Here is a 25,641-nt window from a genome sequence, read left to right on the forward strand (position 1 = left end):
TTTCCCTCGTATAAATTGTGGATAATCTGAAAACCTGACTGGCTGGGTGCGTCTGATGACTAGGTTGAGAAATACTGCTCTAGTCAAAAGCATAACAGAGGCTTTCAACATGGTAATTTCTGGATTATTCTAATTACCTGAGATAATCGCGCAACTGACAGAAGCATCAATCCAAACAAGAAGCCATTGTACTGAAAATGGATATCTGAATACAGAGTGAAGGAAGGAGTACAGAAAATCTTCGATTTACCGCTACCACCCCCTGGGAGTAAGGCACTTAGCAAGACACGACCATGAAGCAATCAATGGATAAAGGGCCAGATTCTATAAATGTTAGGCGTTGCTAGGTACCCTAATTGTGGACCCCTAGCAACACTTAAGTAAAATCCACACGCAACCCAAATTCTGCCAATTAGTTTAAAAGGTGTAGTAATTGACCATGCCAAAGTTAATTGATAAATTTATTATTATCATTATAATTATTTTTTTAATTAAAACAATTAAGAGTTCCGCACAGAACTCAGAGCAGCGCTTAGTGACGCCTAAGTCCATCCTCCGATGCCTAACGACACCTACCTGAAAAGCAGACTTGGTTAGGGGCGGAGAATAGGTATGGTCAATTTAGATGTCACTAGGCCTTCGAGTTAGGCACTGGTAAATTAGGCCTAGCCCAAATTCATTTAGACGCCGCTAGACGTGATTCTACAAACGGTGCCTAGCAGTGGATTGACAACTGCATGGAGTAGCGCCTACAATGTAGGCGTGGTTAAGCGCAATTTATAGAATCTGGCCCAAAATACTCCCCTGGCTTAACAATTCTGTGTAGGTGAATGACACTTTCATCTAGTGAGCAGCACAGAGAGGGACAGAGCACATCAAAGACAACAGAGCAAAGAAAGCACAAAGGACCTCAATGAACAGGGACTTGCCTTTTTGACCCAACGGGAGCTGTGTTTTGGAGCACAGCGCCTGCATTAGGGGGTCGGCCAATGAGCAAAATGCGTTTACCACAACTTGATCAGAATCAGCCCTAAAGGCGAAGCACAGAGAGCAATCCCAAAGTCCTGTGTTACTTCAGCAGGCTTTAGGACTGACTCTGATCCCCAAAGTTTGCTCGTTGGCCAACCACTGATTCAGGCATCGTATGCCAAACACAGCTCGTACTGGGTCAATAAAGATAAGTCCCTTTGCATTGAGGTCCTTTGTGCTTTTTTTTTTTGTTGTTGTTGTTTAACACTTCCATATAGAGCAGGGTGTCCAACTTTGGTCCTTGAGGGCCGCAAGCCAACGAGACCTATTTGCAAGCACTGCCTCCATTGTAAGCAAATAAGATCTCATGCACATTCACTGTGGAAAACCCAACTGGCAAGGGCCAGAGTTGGACATTCTTGATTCTAGAGCATTTATGGAATACTGCTTGGAATTTTCATTTCAATCAGTTTCTTCTAGAGGTTTTGAAGCACCTTTTCAAGAACTTGAAGACACTGGTAGAGATAATTACATCATCTCCAAGCAAAGAAAAAAGTCTTCACAGCACAGTAAAGCCAAGTTGCTTACCTGCAACTGGCATTCTCTAAGGACTCAAAGGTTTTTCAAAATATTGTTTAAATTTATATCATGCCTTATGAAGCAGCTTATAATACTTTTAAAAGACACAAGGGGAATCTCAGAATGCCACTTGTCCGCTGTTGATTCCTGCAGTACAGTGTGGCAGCAGTCGTCACTAGCTCACCCAAATGTGTCCTCTATTCTAATCTCTTTATTTTCTCTTTTTTTGTATTCTTCACACTGTTTCTACTTCTAATTTTTCATACTGTTTCTGTGCTCTTTAATAAATAAATAAATATACTAAAATAACATCTTCAAAGTCATTTCCAAAATCTCAATTCATTGGATTTTTTATCTCTTCCATATGTTTTCTTAGTCATCTCATTCATTTCAATAACTTATCATTCTTTCTAATTCATTTTCAAGTAGTATACTGAAAATTCCTTATCCCCTAGATCAGTGTTTTTCAACCTTTTTACACCTATGGACTGACAGAAATAAAAGAATTATTCTGTGGACCGGCATCGATCCGTGGACTGGTGGCTGAAGAACACTGAGCTAAGTCGTGGGCCAGACCCCGCCCATCTCCACCCAATCTCCACCCCAGACCTTGCCCCCATAATAGTACTAATTGCACCTTGCACGTCCCGTGCCTCATCTGGAAGCCTTCCCTCTGACGTTGCAATGCCAGAGAGAAGGCTTCCGGTTCAGGCGCAGGATGCCCATAGGAGCCACTGCCCGTGGCTTTGTGCACTGAATCAGTTAGGAAGAGGGAGCTGGCTCGAAGATAACGCCACATCAATCGCACCGTGGACTGGTGGCTGAAGAACTGTTTTGGGTCTGATGCACGTGCTGGCCCTGTGGACCGGCAGGAAATTTCTGTGGACCGGCACTGGTCCATGGACTGGTGGTTGAAGAACACTGCCCTAGATAACTTAGCTTGTTAGTGCAATGTCGCTGTTACACTACGCCCCACCAACACGTTTCGTAGGATGATGTTATTTGACAGGGCTTGGGCCAGAGAAACAAAGAAAATTCTGACCTCCTAATTCTGGAATATTTGGGCTTAAATAGAAGTTCGATTTGCATGCTAAGATAATAGAAGACAAGCACTTACATGCAGTGGCGCAGTGAGGGCGAGAGGCACCCGAGGCGGTGGCATCCCTCATCTATTCTCTTTGCCCCCCCAACCCCCTGCACAAGCGTGTGCCCTTTCCCTTCCCCTGTAACCTCTTTAACTTTCCTGGTGCGAGCAGCATCACAAACCCTGCTTCCCGCGTCGGCATCTGCTCTCCCTCCGCCACTTTCTTGGCACGGGACCTGGAAGTGACGTCAGAGAGCCAACGCTGGCGCGAGCAGCGGGTTGGATTTGAGGCTCGTGTGGCCGAAAAGCTAGAAGTATGGGGGGAGGGGGAATGAAGGCACGTGGCGGAGGAGGAGTGGGAAGGAGCAAGGGGGCGGACAGGAGGATGGGTGCTGGTGCCCCCACCAAGACAGTACCTGGGGCAAACCGCCCCTCTCCCTCCTTACTACGCCACTGCTTACGTGAGAGAATGTAACACTCACAGATATAGGTGCTGGCCAGGAGCTAAGCAGTATTTTATCAGCATAGAGCTAAATTCTATATACAGTATGGCGCCGAGAAAAAGTAGTGCCAAGCCCTATCCTATGAATGGCGCTCGGAATTGGGTGCTGTTTGCAGACGAGCACTTAGCGCCAGGACCCGCACTCAAATTTGGGTAGGAGGATTTACAACTGAAACCCGGCATAAGTTCTCACGCTCAAATTAGGCGTAAATCCCCCCTCCCCCTTATTCTGTAACACCGTGCGCAAATTCCAGGAATGCCTCCATTCTGCCCATGGCCATACCCCCTTTACACACAGATCCAGACGCCTAAATATGCATGCGTAAATTTAACTTCTAGTGCCAATAATTGACTGTTAGTGCTCAAACATCAGCACAATTAAATTGCACACAAGTCCACATTTCTGCACGCAATTTTTAGTGCCATATATAGAATTAAGGCATTACTGGGCAACTGTATGGGGGGTGCATGTGGACAAAGAATGGGGGCCCAGGGAAGGCAAGCACCCTTTGTAGCTATCCTCTCTCTTTTTTGGTGGATTCCTCCTTTTTTTTTTTTAAAGTATTTTACGTAGGAGTCCTTCATTTGAACTTCTACCCTGGTGCATATTTTATAAAATACAGCGGTACCTTGGATTACGAGCATAATCCGTTCCAGGAGCATGCTCGTAATCCAAAATGCTCGTATATCAAAGCAAGTTTCCCCATAGGAAGTAAGGGAAACTTGCTTTGATATGTTTCCACCCCCCACCTCCCCCCCCCCCGAGGCCAGCAGCGCTGCTCCCCCCCTACGAGAACCGGCATTGCTCCCCCCGAAGGCCCCCCCCCCGCAAACCGGCACCCCCCCCCGCGATCTGGCACCCCTCCTGCCGCCATCGGGCACCCCCCCCGCGACCTGAGGTCTCCCCAACCCACCCGAACCCTCTTCTTACTTTTCTGTAGCCTCCGCAGCGGCACCGGCACCAGCACCAGCATGTCCTGTGTGTGGTGCCGGTGCCTGAAGATCTGTTTCCTGTGCTGGGCCTTGAGAGTTCACGTTTGATGTGAACTCTCAGGCCTTGCACAGGAAGCAGATCTTCAGCACCGGCACCACGCACAGGACATGCTAGTGCCGATGTCGCTGCAGAGCTACAGAAAAGCAAGAATAGGGTTCGGGTGGGTTGGGGGGACCTCAGGTCAGGGGGGGGTGCCGGATCGCGGGGGGGGCGCTCGCAAATCGAAGCGCCGATTTTACGAATGTTTTGCTCGTCTTGCAAAACACTCGCAAACCGGTGCACTCGTAAACCGAGGTACCACTGTACATGAAAATGACTTTGTCTTACTGGCACATACATACACACAGTTCTGTAAGCCTACAAAGGGTGCTTAAAGAACAGCTGCAATTAATGTGCCCTTGTGCCTTCCCTGCCTAGGTGCCCAGTTCTAAAATTACTCTGTATCTTATAAGGGTAAGGCGAGTGGAGCTAGACCAGCTGAGACAGTCTTATGAAAGGATATGATCTACAATTAACAAACCAAAGTTCCACAAGAGCAGGACGGCCAGGATAAATGCAGGTTGGTCCAGAACATTTTGTTTGGCTCTCTTGCCGTCTATTGTTTTGCAGCATCTGAACCAAAATCAGAGAAAGATGATAACAGTCAATAAAGATACTTGTATTGTTTAAAACAATGTATACTTGCAAGGCTTTTGCAAACATTAGCAGCATTTCACTTCAGTGCAATGCCGTCTTCAGTGTTTCAGGATGTTCCATGCGTCGCATATACTCGACCTAAGAACACTGGTGATCAGCTGATTCACTCTACATTTAGGTCACATGCTCGCATCACTGTCAATCTAGGTTCGCGTTCACCATGCAGCCAATGTGAGATGTGTCATTAATGCTTACTCATTGGACAAATCCCAGTACTTCCATCACTTACACTCGCAGAACTACAGCTAAAGGTAAATCGAGCTGGGTTGTCTAAATAATCATATGTCCTTGTTCTCTTATTTACGTAGGTCGTATTCAACGTCAAATACGGACCCGGTTAATAGAACACCAAAGCAGGATAGACACAGGGACACAATCAGCTCCGATGGTTCCACATTGCCAGCAACTTCAACATACTTTTCAAGATCTTAAATGGCAGGTGATAGAACAAATGCCTGACAATTATTGTGGCAACAAAACTGAACGATTGACAGTTCGGGAGCAATATTGGATATTTACTTAGAACTGTGTACAACCAAATGGGTTAAATGATATGATAGAGCGACATTCTATTCACCTACCTTCAGATAACCTTCCCCCAAATTACCCACCTTAACACCTTCCAATTAAACAAATACCATCAATAGATTGTAACCTACTCTCTCTAACTGCATTCCATATGTATTTTTCATACAGTTCTTCACTGTCAGTTTAATTTCCATCCTATAAGTTCACATAGAATTTTTCTTTTTTCAACCCTCTTTATTTTCTCTTCTTTATTAATTTCCAGGTACTTTAGTTAGATTGTGAGCCTTCGAGACAGTAAGGGAATTTTTTAAGTACCTTCTTACTTCTCATTTATAATCTTAATGTATATTTTCTTCAAACCGCTTAGAACCTAACGGATGTAGCGGTATATAAGAAATAAATTACATTACATTACATTTAACCTTTTTTTTAGATGTTTTAAAAAATATAATAATTTTTCTTTTTTTTGTTAATATCTTTATTGATTTTCAAACTTTGACAGTGCAATACAATTAATTTAACATAAACACTACACAGAACGCACTTTAAATACACAATTAATACATAAAACATTCATTTTCTCCCCCCCTTTTTTCTTGTTTAAGTTCATGAACTTTTTTTGAATTTGAGCATATTCATGCTATGATGCAGAGGATGATCTCATCACGTTTTTCCTTGATCTGCAGGGTTATCGTAGGCGTATGCTACGCCAAAGTGCCATATTGTTCCAGCCACTTGGAGTTTCATGACTACTCTCTCGGCGTACATTGCCACCTTCCAGTGCGTTTGCTCCTGAGGAAGGAGGCTGTTGCCTCTGCAACGGAGCTCTGTAGAGCTGAATTCCAGCACGGACTTTGAAAGGCACATTTTGATTGCCATCTTCACCAGTGGAGATAAGTACTTTTTTGTACTCCCAGAACGGATATTGTTTCTCCACATGCTGATTGTTAGATTAGGAGTTCTTTCTCCCTTCTGACTCATCTTGTTCTGCAAAAAACTTTTGCGTTTTACCCACAGGGCTAAGGGCTCCTTTTACCAAGCCACGCTAGCTGTTTAACGGGCGCTAAACCGCCGGCCTCGCTAGCTGTTACTGCCGCCTCTTGAGCAGGCGGTAGTTTTTGGCCAGCGCAGGGGTTAACGTGTGATGAAAAGTCGCGCGCAGCTTGATAAAAGGAGCCCTAAGTGTTAGTCAGGTGTGTTTACGAACATTTTTGTGGTGATTTTGCACATTATTATTATTTAATAGGTCCAAGGATGTATCACACTTATTAAACCCTTTTGGGATATCAAGTTTCCAACTCCTTTATAGTTTTTTGGAGTTGTGACTACTGAAGACCATATTATATTCCACATTTTATATTTGACTATATTTTGCATGAACACACTCATGATATAAATCCTCTATAATAAAACCCTAAGCACGCATGTGCACTTACAACGCCGTGATCCCTGACAGCGTGATTTGTGACTCCGTGGCCGTGTTCGATTTGTGGCTTGCGGCGTGTGTGGCGTGCGTTGGCTTGCGGCGCATGCGGCGATGAGAGCAACAGAAGGAGGGTGTCCTTCGAGGTGCTGCGAGGCGTCCGGTTGCTACTGCTGCACAGGGAAGTGGAGAGGGAGAGGGAAAAGGGGCTGCTTTGGGGGGAGGGTTGTGCTGGGGGGCAGGCAGCAATCTTGGTTTGCTCGGGGGGCTAGAGAGAGATAGGCAAGGGGACAGGGAGAGACACAGACAGAATGACAAACAGACAGGGGGCCAGAGAGACAGACAGGCAGCAGCCAATGAGCGAGAAAGAAAGACAGACAGGGGGCCAGGGAGAGACACAGATAGAAAGAATTAGACAGACAGGGGCCAGAGAGACAGACAGACAGACAGCCTGCGGCCAAAGAGAGAGAGACAAAGAAAAAAAGACAGACAGACAGACAGCGACCAAGGAGAGAGAGAGAGACAGAAAGAAAGACAGACACATCTATTCTAGCACCCGTTAATGTAACTGGCTTAAAGACTAGTGTATAAATAAAACCGAGTGGTATTATTAAGAAAGAATTTTTTTGGTTCCCATGCCATCTTTAAGAGCATGTAGAAGGGTGCCACTTTTGTCATCACATGCATTGCTCTCAAAACTTCAAGGCTTTTCACTTAATGCACCAGTATTTCTTTCAAGTGTACTTGCTAGGCCAGATCAATAAAGCTTTCTTTTGCGTCCTTCTCAACTGTGTTTACTAAAGCTTTCTAAACTTCAAACAGTTAGACTGACCTTCAACTAGACAGCAAGCCTTTTGTTATTTAAGTCCCTCGCTGTGGAACACGCTACCAGATTCTATTACTAGCTATTTCAGTTGATTAGTACCTACATTTCTTGATTTTGACATGTGAGCTGATTTTTGGAGTAGTTTTCCTGTTTTTAGATGTTTGAAGTTGAAATAGTTGACTGGGAATGGGATATCTTTTGAAACAACACAGGAGAAAGGTGCTTTGACCATGCTTTCCCCTCTCGAGTCTGGCATTGTGCAGGTATATGATGGCTTCCTGTTTTCCCTGATGGTATGTTTGTTCTCTCTTTCCAGTCTATTAATGGAGTTCTCTTCCTGACATTTTATCTTAGTTCTACTTGATGGTTAAAGCAGTACAGCAAATCTTGAATAAATAAATTAAAAATTTGCCGAAATCCATATTGTCTATAGGAATTTCCATTGGCAGACACATTTTTAGACTAGTCCCAATTTTGAAGGCTGACCTATTACTAAATCCACACTATCCATTTCCAAAACTACGGAATCTTTTTTTTTTGGGTGGGGAGGTCTCTATGTGTGGTAGGAATGCCCCAATTTGCTCTAAGCCCCAGTCAGCACTCTCCATGGTCCTAACCACACCATTTCTGGGCCCTCTCCAGGGTTACCGGTATATACAGAATGCTATCGCAATTTTACTAAAGTTGGGCCCCCCCCAAAAAAAATACTTTAATCGTTGACTCATATTCTGGCCCTTTCTTGTTCCAGTAGTTCTTCACCCATGCCTTAACAAAAACCAGTTTCTCTGCCCAGTCAAGCAGTAGGTCCCCCATAAAGGTTTCATAGTAACCTCTTACTCTCCCTTGTTTCAAGACAATCTCTTCCAAATGTGTGCCTTGATCCCCCACTCCTCCCTGCCAATAATGCATAAAATCTGAGTAAGCCAATTCATACTAAGACCATAAAAATAGCCTTACTGGGTCAGATCAATGGTCCATCAAGCCCAGTAGCTCGTTCTCACGGTGGCCAATCCAGGTCACTAGTATCTGGCCAAAACCCAAGGAGTAGCAACATTCCATACAGAACCTCAAAGAATAGAAAGATTCCGGAATCCCAAAGAGTAACAAGATTCTAGAATCCCAAAGAGTAGCAACATTCCATTCAGAATCTCAAAGAATAGAAAGATTCCGGAACCCCAGAGAGTAACAAGATTCTAGAATCTCAAAGAGTAGCAACATTCCATTCAGAATCTCAAAGAATAGAAAGATTCCGGAACCCCAGAGAGTAACAAGATTCTAGAATCCCAAAGAGTAGCAACATTCCATTCAGAATCTCAAAGAATAGAAAGATTCCGGAACCCCAGAGAGTAACAAGATTCTAGAATCTCAAAGAGTAGCAACATTCCATTCAGAATCTCAAAGAATAGAAAGATTCCGGAACCCCAGAGAGTAACAAGATTCTAGAATCCCAAAGAGTAGCAACATTCCATTCAGAATCTCAAAGAATAGAAAGATTCCGGAACCCCAGAGAGTAACAAGATTCTAGAATCTCAAAGAGTAGCAACATTCCATACAGAACCTCAAAGAATAGAAAGATTCCGGAATCCCAAAGAGTAACAAGATTCTAGAATCCCAAAGAGTAGCAACATTCCATTCAGAATCTCAAAGAATAGAAAGATTCCGGAACCCCAGAGAGTAACAAGATTCTAGAATCTCAAAGAGTAGCAACATTCCATACAGAACCTCAAAGAATAGAAAGATTCCGGAATCCCAAAGAGTAACAAGATTCTAGAATCCCAAAGAGTAGCAACATTCCATTCAGAATCTCAAAGAATAGAAAGATTCCGGAACCCCAGAGAGTAACAAGATTCTAGAATCTCAAAGAGTAGCAACATTCCATGGTACTGATCCAGGGCAAGCAGTGGCTTCCCTCATGTCTTTCTCATGGCCTTTTCCTCCAGGAAATTGTCCAAACCTTTCTTAAAACCAGCTATGCTTATCCGCTCTTACCACAACCTCTGGCAACGCGTTCCAGAGCTTAACTTCAGCTCATTCAATCATTCTTATGAAGCTTTTTGAAGCATCTTGAAATAACAAAAACGTTTCTTTTGAAGCGAGCCCTACCATAATGCATTTCCCCCTCCCTTTTATTTCGATGTATTTACTAACTAACCCTCACCTTTCCCCTTTCGTTTCATGTGTGTTGGTCCGTTCAAACTCCATTTTTATTTATTTTTTTAAACTCTAGATAAGTTATATATTTTATTTTATTTTTTTAATCTCTATTTTTATTGTAAACTGTTTTAGATACCTATTTGATAAACGGTATATCAAAAATAAAGAAAACTTGAAACTTTTAAGTATTTCCCTGTAACTTCATCGCGTGTCCCCTAGTCTTTGTAGTTTCTGACGGAGTGAAAAATCGATCCACTTGTACCCGTTCTACTCCACTCAGGAGTTTGTAGACTTCAATCATATCTCCCCTCGGCCGTCTGTTCTCATAGCTTATTTGCCCACCAGGCTTCACCCTATATAAGGAAAAGTTAAAACTGCTTTTTTTGGGGTTCCATTGTTGAAATTTTTGATTACAAGGTTGCTTAACTAAAACTTCACAAAATGTACAAAAATCACTATATTATGGTAACATGCAATCCCCATGTGTGTAAAGTTACAGGTGCTGTAGCCATAGGTACTACTGAGCTGCCTGCTTTCAGCTCTGACCGAAGATAACCTACTTACTCGCTTACTGCATAGATGAACAGAATATCTGTAAAGATGACAGAAAACCTCTGGAACAGAACTGTTGCTTTGCTGGAGTAATTCAAATTTTGGATGACAAGCATCTCTTTGTCAAAATACTTCGCCACATGAGACAGCCCATATTCAAACCAAGCAAAGAATGGAGGGTAATCCAGAGTCCACTCCGAAGTTTCCTAAGGAAATAAAAACAAATTTGAACCATTTACGGTCATAACCTAAAAATATGAAAAACATTTGGTGAACATTCTAAATCGAGAGTGACAAGAGTGTAAGATTGCAAGCTAGCTACATTTAGTTGGAACGTTCAGGATCTGGAGATAGATTGAGGTAACCAAGGTTTAAAAGAGCTTAGAATTGAAGGTGACCCCTAGGACATGCACCGTATCTTGGAAGGATAAAGCAAAATCCTTTGATATATTGTCTATATCGATGCTCTGGTCAAATTAATAAAATACATAGAGATAGGGTGGTGTGGCTGAATCCAGTACGGGTTTTCCTGGAACTCTGTGCACATTCACCCAAACCACTTTAAAAGGTGCAACAAAACTTGTATTCTTTTCTAGACCTGAGCCCATTTACTCACAGGCTCAGGGAAAGCAAAACAATTTCTTAATTCTTAGAACATTAATTCAGTTCCACACTTCAGTCTTCATTCATCATAGGACTTTACACAATATATGAGGTTGGCTTACCATAGCCCAGCAGAGACCAGTCATCCCTGGATATTCTCATGCACTCTTCAGTCCTTTTCAAGGCTCCCTCTTCTCAGCCTAGTTAGGAAAGGTGGAAGTCTCTCAGTCCCCTCCCCAAATCATTTGTCTGGGGCAGAAATATTCCTCCCTGTCTGAGTCCTGGTTGTATCCCTTCCTTAATGGATCTCAGCACTGAGCTGCAAAGATCAAGGAATTCTGGGACAGGTAGTTTTCCAGATTTGTCTACCAGGAGGTATAACTGCAGCTTCAGTGAGGGAAAATCCCTAAATCTCTCACAGGTAGGATATGTATACATAGATAGGCAGACTGGATAATCCATATGGTCTTTATCTGCCTTCATTTTTCTCTGTTTCCATGGGCGTATGGGGAAGGGATTTTGTGCTTTTAATCAGCCTGAGGGAGGTGGAGGGATCCACATCTGATGATACATAACATGGCTCTTCTACAAAGGAACTTGCCTCTGTCCCTGAATTGATGGCAATGGCATAGTGCCTGGACACCCCAAATAGACATTTACCTTTTCTATTCCTAACAATGGTCCTGTTTCCCAATTCTTTTGGAGCTTATTCTTCAATACCCAAGGAAACATAAAGACAATGTGCAATTAATTGCACCTCCATAAACACACAGGCTCTGATTTTATAAACGATGCCTGCTAGGCGCCATTGAGCATCATCCGCTAGGCTCCGTTTATAGAATCTGGTCTTAAGCGCCAATAGGTGTTGAATCCTTAGATGCACTGCTATTTAGGCCAGGGTATTCTTGGCCTAAATGAGTGTGCCTAAGTCAAACCATGTCCAAAATCCACCCCAAATTTGCTCTTAACCACGCCTACTTGCTGGCAGGTAGATCACTGCTTTCATTGTATGCTAATAGATCTCATGCATATTCATTGGGGAAATCCAGAAAACCCAACTGGATTGCGGCCCTCGAGGAGGGACTTTGACACCTTGGTGTAGATCAGGGGTGTCCAATCTGTGGCCCGAGGGCCGCATGTGGCCCCATGAAGTATTTTGTGTGGCCCCGGTCGAGGGCAATGCAGTGTTTTCCTCTGCTGCCCCCGGGTGTTTACTGCCTTGCTGGCTTGCTGCAGCGTTTGCGCGGCCCCAGAAACATTTTTTTCGGCCAATGCGGCCCAGGCAAGCCAAAAGGTTGGACACCCCTGGTATAGATGCTTACCAGCTAATTTTTAAATGTTTTTTTAAAACTGTTTTTAATGGCACATTTTGGGCTCCTTTTACGAAGCCGCGCTAGCAGGTTTAATGCGCGTGACTTTTCATCACGCGCTAACCCCCGACCTGGACGAAAAACTACCGCCTGCTCAAGAGGAGGCGGCAGCGGCTAACGCGTCAGGCGGTTTAGCGCGCGCTATTACGCGCATTAAACCGCTAACGCGCCTTTGTAAAAGGAGCCCTTAATTATCAGCGTCGATTAAGCCAATTATGAAAATTAAGGTGCGCTAATCGATTTAGCGTGCGGCTAAATGCTAAGGCATCCATTATATTCTAAGTGCGCCTTAATAAAAGGACCCCTAAGATAGGCACCTACATAGGCTAGGCACCATTTATAGAATCTGGGTCTCAGAGCCCTCAATAAAATTCTTAATTTCTTCTCCCACCCATTCTGTCTTAAAGGTGAGATTTATCAAAATTTTGCTCAGACCAAAACTCTATTGAGAACATCAGTAAAAATACTGCAATATTTTCAATGCATAAATATCAGCCCTATCTTTGCATAAGAATAAAACGTAGATACACTTCTCCCTCCGTATTCGGGGGGATGCGGGCGGACCATAGGCGAGAATATGAAAAAAAAACTGCAAATAACTTTTTATATGTTATTCGCAGTTTTTAGAAAACCTCGTCGTTTTTATTATTGAAATCGCGAATAACTTTTGTACTGTTATTCGTGGTTTTTGAAATAAGCCACGATTCCCAAAGAATTAAGGGCTTGGAACAGGCAAGCAGCGATTCCCGATTCCCAGCAATTCACAAAGAATTAAGGGCTTGGAACAGCCAAGCAGCGATTCCCAGTGATTTCAGGGCTTGGAGCAGGCAAGCAGCGATTACCAGCGATTCAAAGAGAATTTAGGGCAAATAGCAGGCAAGCAGCGATTACCAGCGATTCAAAGAGAATTTAGGGCTAGTAGCAGGCAAGCCGCAATTCTCTCCATGCATGCTGGGAAGAAGCCTTTCTCTCTATGCATGCTGGGAAGCAGTGTTTTTCTCAGTGCACACTAGGAAGCAGGGAAGCAGTGATTTTGTGGGAGAAAGCATGGAAGCAGCAATTTTGTGGGAGAAAGCATGGAAGCAGCGATTTTCAGAGTGAATGGTAAGCAATAAACTTTTTTATCGGTACAGTAAAAGGAAAAAGAACTTTAATGATGATGTAATTTTGGGGAGCGTAGTCAGCAGCCGAAAAATTGCGAATAAGCGAATCCACAGATACGGAAACCACGGATACGGAGGGAGAAGTGTAGTCCTTGCATGAAGTTAACTGTATTCTATGCCAGTATTTTTTTTTTCTAAACAAAAAAATGACTTACTTCATAATACCATTGAGAGATTGGTAGACTGTGGGTGATGGCAAGCCAGTTTCTGTGTACCTCAAAGTCTGTGGAATAGCTATAAAAAAGATGTAGGATTCCTAATTAGAAAACAACTAATCCACCTTATCCTTGAACAAGCATTATTATCGAAAGACAAGACTGTTCCTGAGTCAGTACCACAGCCACTGCTGACATGAGGAGATTTGCCACAGTCTTCAGGTTAGTGATCAACAATACTAGGGGGATTCATGAAAGAGTATTAAGTGTGTTAGTGCACGCCAACTACTAAAGACGCCTATAGAATATAATGGGCTTCTTTAGTGATTAGCGTGAGCTAATGAGCTTAATGCCCTTTCATGAACCCCCCCCCCCTAAATGTACTATATTTGGGTGTAAAACTTAAAGACAAACCAGCATATAAAATTCTTTGTGATGCCAGATGTTGCCCGATTTATTTGAGGACACAATATACGAGAGCTCTCTAGTTTGATCTAGGAAGAAAGCGTTTTTTCTGTATGGAGTCATCCCTTTGGATCAACCTACCAAAACTTTTACATGAAAAAAATGCCCACCCACCTTTTTTACTAAGCCGCAGTAGAGGTTTCTAACGCGGTCTAGAGTGTTAAAATGCTCCAACGTTCATAGAATTCCTATGAGCATTGGTGCATTTAGCGTTCCGGGACATGATAGAAACCTCTACCGTGGCTTATTAAAAAGGGGTGGGTGTTAAAAGTGATGTCAAAAAGTTATTTTTTTGCACACAGGTATTTGAGGGAATATAGTGGGGATTCTGTAACTGCAATAACATATGTTGGATTGTATAGTGTGTATGCTTTTCTGTAATAAATGGAGTTGTTTTAATTTAACTTTATCATTTGTTGTTTCTTGCATTTTATATACACGTGTTTTTTCTAAGTTGTAAAGTGCATTGTTATGGAAACAGTAAGGTAGGATGTCAAATTTAATAAAACATAAAAATATTGTACGTCACCAACAGGTGGGTTTTAGAACATAAGAATAGTTATACAGGGTCAGACTGATGGTCCATCTAGCCTGGTATCCTGTTTCCAGCAATGGTCAATCCAGGTCACAAGTACCTGATAGAATCCCAAAGAATAGCAACATTCCACGCTACCAATCCTAGGGCAAGCAGTGGCTGTCCCTCATGTCTAACAATAGCAGACTATGAACTTTTCCTCCTGGAACTTGTCCAAACCATTTATTTATCCAGATACGTTAACCACTGTTACCACATACTCTGGTAATGAGTTCCAGAGATTAACTACTTGTTGAGTGAAAAGAAATCAGAAACATAGAAACATGACGGCAGATGAAGGCCAAATGGGCCCATCCAGTCTCCCATCTGCAGCATCCACTGTCTCCTTCTCTCCCTATTGGCTAAGGCTCTTAACATTTGCATCTCCTCTTCCTATTGGCTAAGGCTCTGTGCACCTGCATTGTGAGGTCATAGAGCTTTATAGTTATAGAAACATAGAAACATGATGGCAGATAAAGGCCAAATGGGCCCATCCAGTCTCCCATCTGCAGCATTCACTGTTTCCTTCTCTCCCTATTGGCTAAGGCTCTTAACATTTGCATCTCCTCTTCCTATAGGCTAAGGCTCTTTACACCTGCATTGTGAGGTCATAGAGCTTTATAGTTATAGAAACATAGAAACATGATGGCAGATAAAGGCCAAATGGGCCCATCCAGTCTCCCATCTGCAGCATTCACTGTTTCCTTCTCTCCCTATTGGCTAAGGCTCTTAACATTTGCATCTCTTCTTCCTATAGGCTAAGGCTCTGTGCACCTGCATTGTGAGGTCGTAGAGCTTTATAGTTATAGAAACATAGAAACATGATGGCAGATAAAGGCCAAATGGGCCCATCCAGTCTCCCATCTGCAGCATTCACTGTTTCCTTCTCTCCCTATTGGCTAAGGCTCTTAACATTTGCATCTCCTCTTCCTATAGGCTAAGGCTCTGTGCACCTACATTGTGAGGTCATAGAGCTGCCCATCCGCAGGAACCATTATCTGTTCCTTTCTCTAAGAGATCCCATATGCCTATCCCAGGCCCTCTTGAATTCAGACACAGTCTCTGTCTCCATCACCTCTTCCGGGAGACTGGTCCATGCATCTACCACACTTTCTGTAAAAAAAAGTATTTCCTCAGATTACGCCGGAGCCTATCACCTCTTAACTTCATCCTATGCCCTCTCATTGCAGATTTCCTTTCAAATGAAAGAGATTCAACTCATGCACATTTATATTATGCATGTATTTAAACGACTCTATCATATCTCCTCTCTCCCGCCTTTCCTCCCATACGCCTTATCACGAAGACCACACACCATTTTAGTAGCCTTCCTCTGGATCAACTCCATCCTTTTTATATCTTTTTGATGGTGCGGCCTCCAGAAATGTACACAATATTCTAAATGAGGTCTCACCATAGTATTATAGAGGCAACAATACCTCCTTTTTCCTACTGGCCATACCTTTCCCTATGCAACCTAGCATCCTTCTAGCTTTCTTCCTATTCATTTTATGTAACTTTATTGAGTCCTTGGGGGATTAAGTGACTTGCCCAGGGTCACAAGGAGCAGCGTGGGTTTGAACCCTGGACTTGTTGCAGGCCTCCTCCTGGCCTACTGTAAACCTTGGTGGTCCAGCAGTAGGCCGGGACAGGAGGGATCCCTCCCACCTCCAGACTTTTAAAGCCCTAGTGGTCCAGTGGTGAACTGGGGCAGGAAAGATCTTCCTAAGCTTCAGCCCCATGCAGAGTCGCTATCTGAAATGTCTGCCATGAGTTCTTGTGGCAACCTTCATAAGCATCTAAGAACCCTGGCACCATCCCTTCATTCTTGGCTTTCTTCTGAACTCTTTCCTAATTTTGACCTAACCACTAACTTCCTCTTTGCTCGCTATCCTGTGCATAAGCAGGGCCAGTGCAAAGGTATTAGGTGCCCTAAGCAGAGCAGATGCAAGGATGATGGGGCACCCTAGGCCAGTGGTCTCCAACGTGTGGCCCCCAAACTGCAGCCCTCAAACAGCTGAAATGCTCTTCAAATTTGTTAACTTGAATCTTTCCCCTTGATTCAGTGATTGCAAACAATCTCTTAATGTTACTCAGGTGTCTCATTTATAGAATTTGCTATTGTTGACAATCCAAAATAGAATGAGTTGTTGGGTTTTTTTAATTTAAATTTTCTATGCTGTTCTCCCAGGGGAGCTCAGAATGGTTTACATTCAGGTACTCAAGCAATTTTCCCTGTCTGTCCTGGTGGGCTCACAATCTATCTAATGTACCTGGGGCAATGGGGGGATTAAGTGACTTGCCCAGGGTCACAAGGAGCAGTGTGGGTTTGAACCCACAATTCCAGGGTGCTGAGGCTGTAGCTTTAACCACTGCGCCACTCTAGAAATCAAAATGTAGTAGAAGTGAGCCAAGTATAGGACAATGGAGCCATTGTGACATCACTGATGAGGTTGGCTCTTATAGGTGGAATGAGGCATTATGACATCACAATGCCAGCTCTGGTTATCAGAGGCTGAAACTTTTCACACTATTTATTTACTCAATTAGAAACATAGAAACATAGAAGATGACGGCAGAAAAGGGCTACAGCCCATCAAGTCTGCCCACTCTGCTTACCCACCCCCTGTCTATGCCCTAATGACCCAATTTCCTTATCTTGACCCTCGTAGGGATCCCACATGGGTATCCTATTTATTCTTAAAGTCTGGCACACTGTCTGTCTCGATCACCTGCACTGGAAGCTTGTTCCAATGATCAACCACCCTCTCTGTGAAGAAATACTTTCTGGTGTCGCCATGAAATTTTCCGCCCCTGAGTTTGAGCGGGTGCCCTCTTGTGGCCGAGGGTCCCTTGAGAAAGAAAATATCATCTTCCACTTCAACACGTCCCATGAGGTACTTAAATGTTTCGATCATGTCTCCCTTCTCCCTACGTTCCTCGAGAGTGTAGAGCTGCAATTTGTTCAGTCTCTCTTCGTACGAGAGACCCTTGAACTGATTCAATTCTGCGCACATCTTTACTGTAATGTGGCCTCCAGAATTGCACACAGTACTCCAGATGAGGTCTCACCATGGTCCTGTACAACGGCATTATGACTTCAGGCTTTCGGCTGACGAAACTTCTATTGATACAACCCAATATCTGCCTTGCCTTAGATGAAGCCTTCTCCACTTGATTGGCAGTTTTCATGACTGCACTGATGATTACTCCTAAATCTCGTTCTGCTGAAGTCCTAGTTAAAGTTTCTCCGTTCAAGAAGTACGTCCTGCATGGATTTCCGCTTCCGAGGTGCATGACCTTACATTTCTTAGCATTGAAGCCTAGCTGCCAGGTTGAGGACCAACTTTCTAATGTAAGCAGGTCCTGCGCCATATAATTCTGTAAATTGCATCCATTTACTATATTACATAGTTTGGCATCATCAGCGAATAGTGTTATTTTACCTTGAAGCCCTTGAGTCAGATCCCCTATGAATATGTTGAAAAGGAGTGGACCCAGGACCGAGCCCTGCGGCACTCCACTGGTCACCTCCGATGTTTTAGAGAGGGTACCATTAACCACCACCCTCTGAAGTCTGCCACTCAGCCAATCATTGACCCATGCAGTTAGTGTCTCTCCTAACCCCATCGATTCCATCTTGCTTAGCAGCCTGCGGTGTGGGACACTGTCAAAAGCTTTACTGAAGTCCAGGTACACAACGTCCAAAGACTCTCCCAAGTCCAACTTTCTTGTTACCCAGTCAAAGAAGCTGATGAGATTGGATTGGCAGAACCTACCCTTGGTGAATCCATGCTGACTGGGATCCCGAAGATTCCCTTCATTCAAGATCGTGTCCAATTTGCTTTTAATTAGTGTTTCCATGAGTTTGCACACTATTGATGTGAGATTCACCGGTCTATAATTTGCAGCCTCTGCCCTGCAACCCTTTTTATGCAGAGGAACGACATTAGCTAATTTCCAGTCCAGGGGAACTTTCCCCTTACTTAGGGAGAGATTGAATAGCTCAGCCAACGGTTTCGCCAGGACATCGCTCAATTCTCTGAGCACTCTTGGGTGCAAATTGTCTGGTCCCATGGCTTTGTTCACCTTGAGTCTTGCCAGTTCACTGTAAACTTCACCTGGTGTGAACTCAAAATTCTGAAATTTTCTATAATTTTCTATACTGTTCTCCCAGGGGAGCTCAGAACAGTTTACATGAATTTATTCCCTGTCTGTCCTAGTGGGCTCACAATCTATCTAATGTACCTGGGGCAATAAGTGACTTGCCCAGGGTCACAAGGAGCAGCGTGGGTTTGAACCCACAACCTCAGGGTGCTGAGGCTGTAGCTTTAACCACTATGCCACACTCATGAGCTTTCTTGTAGCCATACTGCAGCTGTGACTAGCTTTCTTTTAGCCAGCAGATTAACCATTTCTCCTAACTGTATCCCCACCCTGGAATTCTGCTTGTCTATCTTGTGTATTTAGATCAGTGTATTGCAAACTGTGTGCCGTGGTGAGATTCTGAGTGTGCTGGCGAGGAAGATAGGTACCAGCTGACTACCTACAGAAAGTGACTCTCGCGACGAGAGGCACATCCTGTAGGCAGTCAGAGAGCGTTTCTGCTCCTCTCGCACCCTTCCCCACTGGAATAGTAATAGTAAGCTTAGGGCCACATCTGGAGGGTCTCCGTGAATGCACGTGATGTCATCATGCCAATGTCCGTGCCCTCCAGACATGGCTCAGAGTTTAGTGTGCTGCGGCTTCAAAAAGTTTGTGAGACACTGGTTCTGCTGACTTCAAAATCAGCATCTGAATTTGAACTGTCAGAGTCAAATTCAACATTCTTGGGATCAGATAATCCACTAGTCAGAGGGAGAGAAGTAGCAGTTGGCTGTGTAGAACTACTGACAATATCAAATACACTCCATAAGTACTTATTAGTGTATTAAAGCAATAATTAACCAGTGAAAGAAAAAGCCTCAGTGCGTTGGAGGTGTGAACCCACACTCACCCACCTTAACATCATCGGCAAAAAAACTTTAGAATAAAGGTTAAATAAGCTTTGAGGTAAGCAAACAAAAAAAGAGTATCAAATAGACACACTGTTTAAACATAGATAGCAGTGAAAAGGGCCCTCCACTCTTTTTTTTGCTTACCTCAAGGCTTATTTAACCTTTATATGAAAGTTTTTTGCCGATGATGTAACGGTGAGTGAGTGTGGGTTCACACCTCCAACGCTCTGAGGCTTTTTCTTCTGCTGGTTATTACTTTAATGCACTAATAAGTATTTATGGAGTGTATTTAATTTGGTTTTCGAATATTTCCCTCTATCCCCTGTCATTTTGAACTACTGACAATGACATTTTCTGCCTCTACTTGGGCTGCAAACTTACTAAACCATTCTTCTCATGCTCTCTTTCTATACTTTCTTGCAAGTACAGTGGTGCCTCGCATAACGAACGCCTCGCACAGCGAACGCTGCACACAACGAACTTCATGTCTTGATTCATACAACGAACTTCGTTTCACACAACGAAGTCGCCCGAGCTGCCGATGTATTGCATCCTTCCGCGCAGGCACTGCAGGCAGTCGTTAGTCACTGCGCTTAACTGCCCTCTCTCACAGCCCTTCGCCTGGCTCCCTGTGCAGTGGCGGACCGTCGGCTCGCCTCCTTTTATGGAGGGGCCCAGCGCCTACTGCTGATGCGTTGGGGGGGGGGCGGAGCTACTCTCGCCGCTTCCCCGATGCTAGAAAAAAAAAAAGAAAAGTTAAGTCCCAGTTTTTGCCGCTGAGACTCTGCCCTCTCTCACTGTATACAATCGTCCTTTTAAGATAAACTCAATATTTTTTATATATCATGGCTTCTAAAAAAAGCAGGAAGGTGATTTCTGTTGAAATGAAACGGGAAATAATTAGGAGTGAATGTGGGGTAAAACAGTGTGACCTCGTCAAAGAGTTTGGCCTTAGCAAGACCACCATTTTCACCATTTTGACAAATTTATCTTTTTTTATGTCATCTTAGCATATTTTATGCTGCAGAACGAATAATTTTTTTTAACATGTATTGTTATGGGAAAACGCGTTTCACATAACGAACTTTTCGCATAACAAACTTGCTCCTGGAACGAATTAAGTTCGTTGCGTGAGGCACCACTGTACATAAATGCCGGTTATGCTGCATGATGAAACATCTTCATTGGGACTAATGCACCACTGGTAGCAACATCAAAAGGCTTCTAGATTCATCAGATCATGGGGGTTTTTTTAGCTTCTTATATTCATCATAAAGCTTCATCAATATGTGATGCCCTGAATCTATTTGTTGATGTGGTATTTTTGCATGCTGCCAAATTTCCAAGACCTTGAACAATGCCAGATGAGCTGTCTCTTTCAAAGCAGCCTTTTTGTCAGTGTACGAGTACATCATTTTATTTATTCAGTTTTCTATAGCGTTCTCCCAGGGGAGCTCAGAACGGTTTACATGAATTTATTCAGGTACTCAAGTATTTTTCCCTGTCTAATTTATCTAATGTACCTGGGGCAATGGGAGAATTTAATGATTTGCCCAGGGTTACAAGGAGCAGTGTGGGTTTGAACCTTAAGGTGGCGAGGCTGTAACTTTAACCGCTGTGCCACTCTCCCTTCATCAATCGAAGGGCATTCCCACTGGTTGGAAGATGTGAACTGTACAGTTCAGCAGTGCCCATCTCTAGCAGCCGTACTTCAGCACTATATAGTCTTTGATATTCTTCGTTTTTATCCTAAAATGTGATATCAACTCTATTTTCAACTGCCTATTTATCTCTAAACTAACATTCTGCTTTGTGGCACTACTAGTACTAAGTTGTTATTACAGTAGAATCTTGTTAACCGGGTCTCTGTTAATTATCATAAGTGGAGACTTAGAGGGGATATGATAGAAACTTATAAGATCATGAAGGGTATAGAGAAGGTAGAGAGGGACAGGTTCTTCAGACTGGCGGGGGCAACAAAAACTAGAAGGCACTCAAAAAAATTGAAGGGAGATAGGTTCAGAACAAATGCTAGGAAGTTCTTCTTCACTCAGAGGGTGGTGGATACCTGGAATGCGCTTCCAGAGGAGGTGGTAGAGCAGAGTACGACTTTGGGTTTCAAAATGGGACTGGACGAGTTCCTGAAGGAAAAGGTGACCCAGGGGTACAATTAGAGGGATAATATACAGCACAAAATGCTTTAGAGTACTGGATCACTACAGGTCAATGATCTGGGAGGCCGCCGCAGGAGCGGACTGCTGGGCATGATGGACCTATGGTCTGACTCGGCAGAGGCAATGTTTAGGTGCTTATGTGCTTAACTGGAAAAACAAAATGTCCCCCGAAGCACCAGCGGCAGCCAGGGTTTACAGCAGACCAGAATGAGGCCTGCAACAGGTCCAAGGTTCAAACCCACACTGCTCCTTGTGACCCTGAGCAAGTCACTTCATCCCTCCCATTGCCCCAGGTACATTGCATTATGAGCTCACAGGGACAGAGGAAAAATGCTCAAGTACTTGAATAAATCCATGTAAACTGTTGAGCTTCTCTGGGAGAACAATATAGAAAATTGAATAAATAAATTCTGGTCATCATATCTCAAAAAATTCTCAAACGCAAAAAAAATCACCAATGGAAAAAAAAGTCCCCAAATGTCCCCCGAAGCACTAGTGGCAGAGTCCTGAGCCGAAAATCCTCCCTCCCTCAAGCAGCTGCAAACCCCCTTCCATCCCAAAGCAGCAGCATGGTAGCGGTCCTGAGACTCAAAGAACCTCCTCCCTCCCCGAAGTGCAGAAGCAGGCAGCAGTCCCGAGCAGCAAACTCTTTCGCTCCCTCCTTCCCTTCTTTCTCTTCCTTACCCGAAGTGCAGTTGGGTCAGCAGGAGGTACAGGCTGCTCATAGCCATCCCCTTCCAATGCATCAGAAGAAATGCCCTGCCGGGGCTGGCCGCAAGCAGCCTGTGCCTCCTGCTGACCGCTACACTTTGGGTAAGGAAGGGAGGGAGGGAGCAAGGGGGTTCACATATGCAACAAACAGCCAAATCCTGTCATTTCTTTTTCTACAATGTCGTTAAAATTTGGCCTTTCCTCTTTGAACACACTGCCAAGACCCTCATCCATGCTCTCATCACCCCTTACCTAGACTACTGCAATTCGCTTCTCGCAGGTTTTCTACTAAGTCATCTCTCTCTCTCTCTCCTTCAATCTGTGAATTCTGCTGCAAACCTTGTATTCCACCAGGGTCGGTATGTTCATGTTACCCCTTTCCTCAAATTGCTTCACTGGCTCCCTATCCATTTCTCAATACAGTTCAAACTCCTCTTATTGACTTACAAATGTATTCACACTGCAGCTCCTCAGTATCTCTCCCTACTCTGACCCAAGAACTCCATTCATCAGACAAGTCTCTCTTGGCGGTACCCTTCTCCTTTATGGCCAACTCCACCCCTTCTACCTTGCTTTGTCATTTGCCTGGTACAACCTGCCTAAGTTGGTACATTAGACTATCACTGGTGGTATTCAAATCCAGGCTGAAAGCCCACTTTTTTCAAGCTGCGTTTAGGTCCTAGCCCGGCCAACTTGTAAAGCACCCATTTCAGCTGATCATTGTCTCCATAGTCCCCATCCTATCCACCTCATCGTTCCCCTTCTAATTCCCTATCTGAGCATCATATATAGATCCATCCTTTTGTCCTGTGTCTGTCATAATTAGATTGTAAGCTCTATCAGACAGGGGACCGTTTCCTGCATGTTCAATGTACAGTGCTGCATGCATCTGATAGTGCTGTAGAAATAATAAATTGTTGTTGGGAAGGAAAGTGGATAACATGGTTAGGCAGACTAAAGAGGCTATATGGTCTTTATCTGCCTTCATTTTTCTCTGTTCCCATTTGGGATATGTACATTGGATCACTAAGGGAGAAGAATAATCGATGGCACGGTTAGGGATTAGATTTGAAATGAATCACACTGACAAGATACCATTCTGCTTAGATAGTACAGTGCCTCAAAGCTGTTGAAGTGGGTGAAATATGGATTCACATCAGGAGGGGTGTCGTTGAGTTTCAGATAAACATAAGTTACATAAAAATGTGTAGCTAAACTCTAAGGGCAAAATATGACAAATTAGTATGAAGTATTAAAAAAGTTACTGTTGCAATACTTATGGATCAACGAATTGAACTGTGTTTGAGTTATACACTCTACCAGCCATCTGAAGATCCTAATGAGTATAAATATTCACAACAGAAGACATATATAAAAGCATAATTTTAAAATCACTCTAAAGGCTCCACTGGTGAGATTGCATGACAAGTTTTTGAATTACTTTAGGGATTAGAGAGGCTATATGGTCTTTATCTGCCTTTATTTTTCTCTGTTTCTATTTACCGTAATTCCTTTTATTGTCAGTGGGACTTTGAGTTACAAGCTAGAGAATTACACGGGGCAAATTTGTCCCCGTGTCATTCCTGTAAGCTCTGCCTTAATCGCACAAGCCTCGAACACTTATGATTTTAAAGTGTTTGAGGCTTGTGCAGATGAGGACGGAGCTTAGCATTGGTGGAATGAAGCATTATGACATCACAATCTAGGCTCTAGAATGTTGCTACTTGTGATTTGAAAGTGTTTGAGGCTTGTGCAGATGAGGGAGCTTAGGCATTGGTGGAAAGAGGCATTATGACATCACAATCTGAGCTTTAGAATGTTGCTACTTATGATTTTAAAGTGTTTGAGGCTTGTGCAGATGAGGACGGAGCTTAGCATTGGTGGAATGAAGCATTATGACATCACAATCTAGGCTCTAGAATGTTGCTACTTGTGATTTGAAAGTGTTTGAGGCTTGTGCAGATGAGGGAGCTTAGGCATTGGTGGAAAGAGGCATTATGACATCACAATCTGAGCTTTAGAATGTTGCTACTTATGATTTTAAAGTGTTTGAGGCTTGTGCAGATGAGGACAGAGCTTAGCATTGGTGGAATGAGGCATTATGACATCACAATCTGGGCTCTAGAATGTTGCTACTTGTGATTTGAAAGTGTTTGAGGCTTTTACAGATGAGGACGGAACTTGCAGGAATGGGGCAGAGACAGCAAAAGAACTCGATGGGACAGAAAGATGAATTCCCGCGGGGACAGGGAAAAATCTGTCCCGGTGTCATTCTCTATTACAAGCAGATAACATTTAAGGCAGATTACTAAACATAGCACAGCCTAGAAGCTCTTTGGGGGGGGGGGGGAAGGATTATTACACTTCCAAGCCTTTAGGGTAGCATCTAATATGGGTACAACAATGAAGTTCGTGTCTACCTCCAAAGCACCAGCTCTTAAAATGCAGCTAGGGAATTGAGCTCATTCCTTTGTTTTCCTGGTAGATGAACTACAACCATAGCAGTCTCTGTCTCGACCTCAGAAGCTTCTCACCGGCTCTCAATTACTGATGAACTAGTGACCCTCGAGGTGGGGGGGGGGGACAGGACCATTCACTGAATGAATCAACTGCTCCCAGTCCTGGTCAGCCAAGGAGCGGCCGGGAGCTTAACTTTCGAGACCCCCCCTTTCCTCCTCGCCCCGTCCTTACTATGTGGGTATAAGAAGGCACTTCAGCAGCGAAACCCCCAGCGCCAGAGCCAGAAACCAGAAGCGACCGCTCCCGCCCGCGGGCCTGCGCGCCGCCATGACGCCGCCCTCCTTGCGACGCTCGCAACCCGGAAGCACAAGCGCCTGAGACACGACGCGACACGCAGGCGCACACCAGCTACTGGCTGAAACGCCGCCCCCTTTCCGCCACAGATGGCGCACTAGGGGGCGGGGCAGGGGCCCGGACCTGCGCGGTGGCTGGTGGCATGGGGCGCGAGCGTCGAAGTCACGTGGTTCCCCCCCCCCACACCTTCTACGTGGGCGAGGGGGCGAGGTTTAGTGTGGGTAGTGGGATTACTGTGGGCTCGTGCTGATTTTGCAGGAGGAAATTAGAGACTAGGCGGGTTGGTGTATTTTTTTTTTAAAGAAAAT

The 25,641-nt window shown here is 44.0% G+C and overlaps 1 protein-coding gene across 5 annotated transcripts in view; it reads right to left on the bottom strand.

Moving 5' to 3' along the window:
• ALG8 (ALG8 alpha-1,3-glucosyltransferase) overlaps nucleotides 1-25,369 on the bottom strand; it is a 63,210-nt gene extending 37,841 nt beyond the window's left edge. The window contains exons 1-5 of one of the 5 annotated variants that reach the window (XM_033950253.1): nucleotides 25,211-25,368; nucleotides 13,599-13,677; nucleotides 10,320-10,513; nucleotides 4,631-4,740; nucleotides 138-205 (exon numbers count right to left, since the gene is read on the bottom strand). In XM_033950253.1, the coding sequence (XP_033806144.1) occupies nucleotides 138-205; nucleotides 4,631-4,740; nucleotides 10,320-10,513; nucleotides 13,599-13,677; nucleotides 25,211-25,308 (549 nt within the window). In that variant the 5' untranslated portion in view covers nucleotides 25,309-25,368. Of the gene's footprint in view, nucleotides 1-137; nucleotides 206-4,630; nucleotides 4,741-10,319; nucleotides 10,514-13,598; nucleotides 13,678-24,939 lie in introns of all 5 variants that reach the window. The other 4 variants (XM_033950254.1, XM_033950256.1, XM_033950255.1 and 1 more) reach the window with 4 other exon arrangements.
• Nucleotides 25,370-25,641: the final 272 nt, after the last annotated feature.

The sequence above is a fragment of the Geotrypetes seraphini genome, chromosome 6, assembly GCF_902459505.1.
Source record: "Geotrypetes seraphini chromosome 6, aGeoSer1.1, whole genome shotgun sequence".
In the NCBI taxonomy this organism is placed as follows: domain Eukaryota; kingdom Metazoa; phylum Chordata; class Amphibia; order Gymnophiona; family Dermophiidae; genus Geotrypetes; species Geotrypetes seraphini.